This window comes from Vicia villosa, linkage group LG2, assembly GCF_029867415.1.
Source record: "Vicia villosa cultivar HV-30 ecotype Madison, WI linkage group LG2, Vvil1.0, whole genome shotgun sequence".
NCBI classification, from domain to species: Eukaryota; Viridiplantae; Streptophyta; class Magnoliopsida; order Fabales; family Fabaceae; genus Vicia; species Vicia villosa.
Window position 1 is genome coordinate 155,674,255 of NC_081181.1, and position 8,261 is coordinate 155,682,515.

The 8,261-nt window shown below is 36.0% G+C and overlaps 1 protein-coding gene across 1 annotated transcript; it reads right to left on the reverse strand.

Moving 5' to 3' along the window:
* Positions 1–253: 253 nt before the first annotated feature.
* Positions 254–7,474, reverse strand: LOC131652616 (probable ATP-dependent DNA helicase CHR12). The gene is made up of 12 exons (XM_058922527.1): positions 7,135–7,474; positions 6,888–7,047; positions 6,562–6,626; positions 5,913–6,104; positions 5,574–5,723; positions 4,785–5,180; positions 4,377–4,636; positions 4,036–4,254; positions 2,924–3,131; positions 2,694–2,847; positions 1,512–2,117; positions 254–1,281 (listed from the first exon to the last, which is right to left on the reverse strand). Exons 1-12 carry the CDS (start codon positions 7,261–7,263, stop codon positions 584–586), a joined length of 3,237 nt encoding a protein of 1,078 aa, XP_058778510.1. The 5' UTR covers positions 7,264–7,474; the 3' UTR covers positions 254–583.
* Between the last annotated feature and the right edge of the window lie 787 nt (positions 7,475–8,261).

An 8,261-nucleotide genomic window follows, 5' to 3' on the forward strand; every position in this document is an offset into this window, starting at 1 on the left:
GTCAAGAAATTCTATTAATAAAATAAGTTACGGTTTACTTGCAAACCAATTTTGATTAAAAAAAACTGGTTTGAATCAGTTTTGAACCAAATTGAAACCATTTTACATTCTTAAACTGTTTTTTATTAAAAATGGTTTGGTTTTTAAATAAAAACCAATCAAATGGATCGGTTCTTGTAATTTGGTAGCCATGCACACCCCTTGCATTACTCATTCAACCATGGTATCAAGGTTTGTGCCTCATGCTTTCGCTGGTCAAGAACCTGAGTGATTGAGAAATTTTTTTTGAAAGTTTCATTGGCTAAAGACAATGTCTCAAAAGTGTTGATACAACTGATAGCCAACACCCTAGCTAGAGAATTCAGTGAAGTGTATAGAAATGACAGGAAAATAAGCATAAAATGATTGATTTCACATTAATGGCTATAATTACAACTGCCAAAAGGAACTTTCTGTTATCTCCATTTGTTGATAGAACAATCTACTAATAACTCTTGATAAACTCCAAGAATTAAAAGCAGAACCTGCTTCAACTGTTTGGGGAAAATTTCTGGTATCATTGATTAATTCAAACACATAAGTTTTAGCTTGATCTTCTTCCATTTGCATTCTGCCCTTTGGTATCAGATAACGAACCCTGGCTAAGATAGCTTGACCTTTTCTTTCTGTGAACATTCCAAGAAAATACATGCTCCTTCAAACCACTTCCTCCTACTTCCACCTTTTCATGTTTATGGGAACTAATTTCTTCATGTTTTAGTCTCTTAGAGGCAGGGGTCACATTGAAAGTATCTTCACTTGATCTCTCATTTTCAACGGTGTTGCTTAACTCTAACAACCTTTCATCTGCGGCAGTGTCATCACTGGTTTGTGCATGGCTGTCAAGAGGGAGGTGGTTTCTTCTTTTTCCTTTGGCTGAAAGCCTAGATATATCTTGTCCGTTTTCCACAGCCTTCATCCATTGAAGATCGCTTAACGTATCTGCATATACCACTTCTTTTCTTTTCCGCTTTCCGGTAATACCATTGCTGTCAAAAGCTTTGACCTTATCATCCTTATTTACTGCAGAATATACCCAATCTGGAAGTTCATGCTCTGTCATGAGACGAGATCTGTAATTCTCCTTTTGTCTTCTATCTTCGTCCATTCTCTCAAACAGCCAAAATTCCTCATCGGATCGGGCTGCAAGGCGGTTAATCTCTCTCTCACTTGGCACGTCTGTTCCAAGTGAGCTACTACCTCTACGCATAATCTCCTCCAACATTTCTCTCCTGTCCTGAGCTGCACAAATAAAAGTACCATATATTAATTAATCTTTAAATAGTTTATTTTTAGCGAGATCTACGAAGCAAAACACGGGAGATTGAAATGGCGGAAGCGTATGTTCAAAGTTGAACACAAACATTTTTTCTAATGCTCAAAATCAGATAGGGATTCAAATGCAATTAGGAATTCAATATTCATCTCCACAATCTTATTATTCAAACACCGCTCATAGTATGAGAACAAACCTGTTGATGTTGTGTTGAAAAGGCCTGCCTGGATGACTTTGGCATCAATCCCCATCTTTTGTTTAGCACGTTCTAAAATCACCTCTTCAACTGATCCCACACTAACTAACACAAAAACTCTAACTTCCTTTTTTTGTCCAATGCGATGGGCTCGATCTTCAGCTTGTTGATCCATTTGTGGGTTCCAATCACTGTCAAAGATTATAACTGTATCTGCTGTTTGCAAGTTCAAACCAAGTCCTCCGGCACGAGTGCTCAAGAGAAACATAAAGTATGGAGAGTCGGGAGCATTGAATTTCTTTAGAAGGGAACCTCTTTCCTCAGTTTTTGTTGAGCCGTCAAGTCTAAGAAATTTATAATCATGAAGTTGAAGATAAACTTCAAGAATGTCCATGAGACGAGTCATTTGTGAAAAAAGGAGGACTCTATGTCCAGCTCTACGAAGTTTTGGAAGCAAGCGGTCAAGAAGTTCAAATTTCCCTGATGCTCTGACAATCTCCTCCTTACGATTATATATATCATAGTTTCCCACAAAGAGGTAGGGATGGTTACAACACTTCCTGAGTTGCATTGTCAAGTTCTGTAGACTCTTTGATTTTCCACAACCTGCAGATTATTCTCTATTTAGTAAAGAGTTTGTAACTGAAGTTCTCAAGAAATCAGTTAAGCATACAAGGATGTATAAGCCAACATTACAGAGGCGGGTTTTTTTTGGGGGGTGGGGGGGCAGTGAACTTTTTCTGTGGATGAAAGTAAGGTAAAATTAGAAATTAAATTTTTATCGAACAAAAGAATCTTATTCAACCAAATTATCACAATGTTATAGCTAGTAAAATGTTGAAAAATACCAGGAAAAAATTTCCCTCCCGAAAGACGGAAGGAAATCTGTTCCAAACATAGAACATATCAATAACATTAATATCCAACTGAATGGGAAAAAATTGATTTACTTTCTAAAGATGGGAGAACTGATATACTTCTATACAACTAGAGTAAGGTTTTTTTAGTTTTGAGAACTAAGACCAACTAACAATGGGGTGGGAGGGGAATAGACAAATATCTTTGGCAGATGTAGGCCAATATTAAAATAAAAAGTAGTCAGGTTAAACATATGTTTGTGAATTAAAGTTTAAGAGAAAAGTGTGTATTATGGGATAACCGGGAGGCGTTTGAGATACAAACCATTGTCTAACCCAACTCTGCCTACGTCAGTCACTTGTTGATAATATACTTTCTGCCAGGCTGACATGTCACATTTCAGTATGACCTGAGATTTCCCAGGAAGAAACTTTTCTACCTCAGCCTTTTTCCTTCTCAGTATGAAGGGCCTTATGACCTATAAAAGAGGGAATTCTTTCAATTAGAAAGACATTGATAAGAGCAAGAGAATAAGAAACAAGAGAGAAACTCACCTGATGCAGACGGCGAATAATCAATAACTGTTCTTCATCTGTTAAGGATACATCAACTCGATCTGCAAAGGGGGCATTAAACCAGTCCTCGAAATTCTGAACCGAATTGAAAATGCTTGGGAGGAGAAAATTGAGCAGGGACCACAATTCCTGCAGGCTGTTCTGAATTGGGGTACCGGTCAACAGAAGTCTTCGTTCAATGTGATAGCTGCATAAAAGAAAATTTTGAATCAGACGATTTTCAAAAACAAAATTGCCAAACTCTAATGCATTTATATTAATGGAAGTTAGTATAATCTAATGAAAATTATAAGAAAAACAGAAATTCAGCAAGAGATATTATTGAATGTAAACAGCATTAGACGGAATACAGTAGTGATGTAGCAGACCCAAAAAATAATTCTGAGTGAAATTCTAATAAGAGAGTTAGGTAACAACACTTAAGTTTTGACTAACCAACTTATCCAAAAACACAGGCTGAATAACCATCCTATATGCCATGGTCTCAAAGTTTAGTTTTAGGGTGGGTTGAGGTTGTAGTGAGCCTAAACAACCCATGCATGTCCCTTTAACAGGGACAAGATTAGGGGATTAAATCAAACTTCAGTATATGATGTACAAATTTTGGAGGGACAATGGAGGAAGGTCTCAAAAAAGTGAGCTTGGTCTCAGAGGGTCTGAAAAAAGATCTAAAAACAAAGAGATGGTCCAAAGAGAGATAATGAAGGCCTCAAGAAAAAGATCTAAAAACAAAGAGATGGTCCAAAGAGAGATAATGAAGGCCTCAAGAAAAAGATCTAAAAACAAAGAGATGGTCCAAAGAGAGATAATGAAGGCCTCAAGAAAAAGATTGTAAAACAGAGAGAAGATGGAGAGAATGACATAAATGTCAAAGAAATGAAGGGGATCCTGCCTCTATTCATTTCTTTGCTCAAGAGGGAAGGAAATTTTGGGTGGCCCCACATCGACTTTTATCACCATTATATTTCCTCTTTAAATATACCCAAACAAACATATTGTCAGGGTCCTCAGGGAAGTGAACATAAACATTAGTATAACAGCAATACTAACAAACATAATTAAAATTACCATAACACCAATGCTGGCCATACCTAGAGTCCAGGGTTCTTGCTAGAGCACACTCATGATTTTTCAATCGATGCCCTTCATCAACAATCAAGTATTTCCAATAGATTTTCTTCAGAAATGCTTTATCTCTCATTATAAGATCATAATGTGTTATCAGAACATGAAATTTTCCCTCCCTTGAGAGCTCTTCCCTTATTGCTTTTCTCTCATCCATCCGTCCATCGTATAGAACAGCTGTAATGCTGAGCCACAGCGAAAATGAATAAGTGATTAGAAGGTGAATATAATATGCGGAATCCATTACCTTCTCCCAACCAAGAGAACAGGTTAGGAAATAATTTTTCAATATCTAACCTGGACATACCTAGGAGCCCATGTTGAGAACTCGCTGACCCAATTTGGCAGAACAGCCTTTGGAGCCACAATCAAAAAAGGGCCAGTCACACCCTTGTATTCCAAAAGATAAGCTATCAATGAAATGGTTTGTATTGTCTTTCCAAGCCCCATTTCATCAGCCAAAATTCCATTTAAGTTGTTATTAAACAAAGAAAGCATCCACTGGAGCCCTTCTATCTGGTATGGTCTTAATTCTCCACCTTGAAGAGTAGATGGTTGCTCAGTTACCTATAAACAATTACAATGTACTACAAGTTAGTTAGAATTACAACAAGCTACCCTAACCCCTATTCTAATTAGAATTCCAGTGCAGCACAATTTTCAAGTATTTCTAGTGTATGAAAGAATGGTAATAAAGTTAATCACTTAATCCTACCTTTTCTTGAATGGAATGTATGGCAGAATTGTATTGCCGCTGGCCTTCAAGTAAATCACTACTGTCATCATTATGATCAGAATCCATTAAATCCACATCTTCATCAAGAGGCGATTCCTTAGAAATTCCATCCTTCAAAGTATCTGACTGTGGTAAACAAGCCTCTGAATTTTCCAAGGGTTCAATACCATTTGATTGTTTGGAGTCTCTTTGACGCTGAACCGCTGCTCCCAAATTTACAAGCAGTTTATTTGTTTCTTCGAGAAGCAAAGTTAATCTTTCATTCTTACTCTCTTTCACCATTCTCATGTAAGCTTCCTGATCATCAGCCTTTAAAGCTTGGAATCTCAACTTCTCTGCCCGAGTTGCCCGTTGTCTTTGCTTTCCATGCCATGCCTGCAATATTATTTATGAGAATTCGTAATCCACATCAAGCCATCCAACGTTACTTAAATTATCTTTCAACTTAAAAGAATGGGCAAATTTGACATTTAAAATAACATAAATCTTTAATGTTTACTAAAGAAAGACAGTAACAAATTCAAAAACATGTTTAACATAGCAACATATTTTGAAAATCAATGAAGTTTTTGTTCTTGTATATCCTATATTATGGAATGCACATGCACACTCTGAACAAACTCCTGGCGATATATCTAATTATCGTAAGAGTAGTTCGCAAAATTACTTTGTAATAGGCCAAAGTTGTACAGCAAGTGTACATTTTAGTTTCCCATATAAACATACATGTTTTCAAACAAATGAAAGATATATGAAGAAATAGATGACCTGGACAGCATCATTCCTCTGTTTTCTTCTCTTCAATGAACTTTGGATTTGTAACTGGAACTCACGGACAGCATTGAGTATTTCTGCAAAAAATCTTCTTGTTCTGGTCTCTGTTTGACTTTTTGCTTGCTCTTCTAATCTAGATAGTCTCTGCGATTGAAGTTCTATATGAGATAAAAATTATGAACAAATTTCATTTCATGCTCATTAACTCCTTGGATCAACGAAGCAAAGCCTCATCGTCGATATATGCAAACCATAATTGATAATATCATAACAGGAAAACTGATTTAAACCAAACGGGGAAGAGGGGCATTGATCAGTGAAATAAAAAATCACCTCCGTGTCCCGCTTCTTCCTTATTTGATCATCAGCAGCATCAATGGCAAATGGATCTCCAACACCATAAGGAGGACGCCGCAACCGCATCATGCCCCAGTCAAATAATTGTTTGTCGGGATATGCACATTTAACATTAAGCCAATACTCAGAGCTCACTTCCATCCTAACCTTCCCCTGCAACTCCGCCAGCTGTCAAAACAAAAGTCATTGCCAACAAGGACATGTTTCTTGTCATTCCTCAGTTTTAATTTGGCCCACAAGCGGGCAGACACGAATATAAAAATTAATAGTTTCATCAGCAGAAACCGTTCTTCGCAATATACCAAAACCTACAAATTAAATAATATTTATATGCATACGACAAGCATGGGAAAATTAAATGCCTTACTATAAAAAAAAAAAATACTTTTAACCAATTTAGTGCACAACGTCATAACATTCATCATTTCATCTGTGTGACCATTTTTTCACCACATTGTAATAGAATTTCAACGAGAAAACACAAGCAATAAATTGTAGCTTCATAGTCAGCATGCCTTAACAATTCACCCACCCACCGGCAAAATAAACATATACACTTAAACAAATATAAACAACACTCGCCAAAATACTAAACATTTAAGAAAGATTCTCAAATCAATCTCACCTTTAGTCCATAAAGCTCGAGCAAGCACCTCGTCTGTAGGTCATCTCCCAACCTGGAAGGCAATCCTGCTCAAAAACAGTAATCAACAACACTACTAAGAAAGAATCATTCCCAATCAATTAACAATAATGACAAAATAATCTTCAGGCTGAAAACTTAGGTTACATAACCTCATCAGAGTATAAGAAAACCAGATATACAAATTATAATTATAATGACAAGCTATGCGTCATTAGCATAAATTATCATTATAATTATAATTATATTATAATAATACTGAAATTGAAAACACAAGGTAGTTTATTATAGTTAAAGTGTTAGTTAACCTTCAAGCTGAGTTAAGCGGTGCTGAATCCGAGTTAACGAACGAATTTTAATTGCTTTGTTTAATTTGGAACTAGAGTCGCGATTAGGTCGTTGTTTGGACAGTGCATCTTGAAGCTCAGTCAATAAATCTTCGTCTTGAGTAGAATTAGCCGCATCGTCCTGAAGAACAATCAAAATAAGCAAAAATGCGTGCGAAAATCGTGAATAATCCAGAAAAAATCGGAGAATTCGGAGTGGTGCATATACCGAGGAGTTGAGAGGTGAGGGTTTGGGTTCAGATCCATAACAGATAGAAGAAACGGTGTTGAAGAGTTCTGGAGGAAGAGGAAGATTTCGAGATACGTAGTTCAGTGCGCCAATCAATGCTTGCTCCATAGCTTCTTCTTCTTCGTATAATGGCGTTACCGTTGTTTGTTCATTGCATGCAAAGTTTGAACTAATCTGAGTCGAACTCTCGAGTTTTAGTGAGTCGCAACTCGGAATTAACAATGCAAATAAAAAAATTACTAGTATCTATTTCGCGATATCAAACCAGAAATTTGTTTTCGCTGCTTTCTCTATAGTAATATCTGTTGTGGAGTTTCGTTCATAAGGGTAAACCCAAACACGCTTCTTAATATATCACTTTAAAGACGTTTATGCCCTTTTAGTAGTTGCGTCAAAAATAATAGTAATAATACTAAAATGAATTACATTTCACAAATTGTTATTAGTTTAATTTTCATTTTAATGTTTGAAATTTCAAGGTCAAGCAATTTCTTCTCTCAAATTTGATTTCTTAAATTAAAGAATATTGGTAATGAAATTTAACACTCTTGTTTTTATTTTTATTTTTACACGTGAGAAAAGGAAAAGAAAAAAGTTTCACTAGCATCAACTAGCATGAGAATGATGATTTTAACATAAGATTTCGCAAAAGACCGGTACATCGCATCATTACCGGTTTATAAGAACAAAGAGAATATAAAAAATGTGCAAATTATTGGGATATTAAACTTAGGAGTCATATCACGAAGTTATGGAAAAGAGTGATTCAACGGAAATTAAGAAAAGAGACTTAAGTCATTGAGAATTAATGTTGTTTTATCGAATGGACCAACAAGACTTGCACTTAATTTTTATTGACTTAAAGAATATGTATGATAAAGGGCCTATAGAGATTTTGTGGAAAGCCTTAGAGAAGAAATGCGTTAGAATTGCATATATTTGAGTTATCCAAGATATGTATAAAGGGGAATCGACTAGTGTGCGGACATAGGATGGAGAGACAGACGATTTTTCCATTACAATAGGTTCGAATCTAGGTTAAACCCTAAGCCCCTACCTTTTAGGATCGGGATGCACGCTTTTGTAGATGATATTTTCCTACTTGG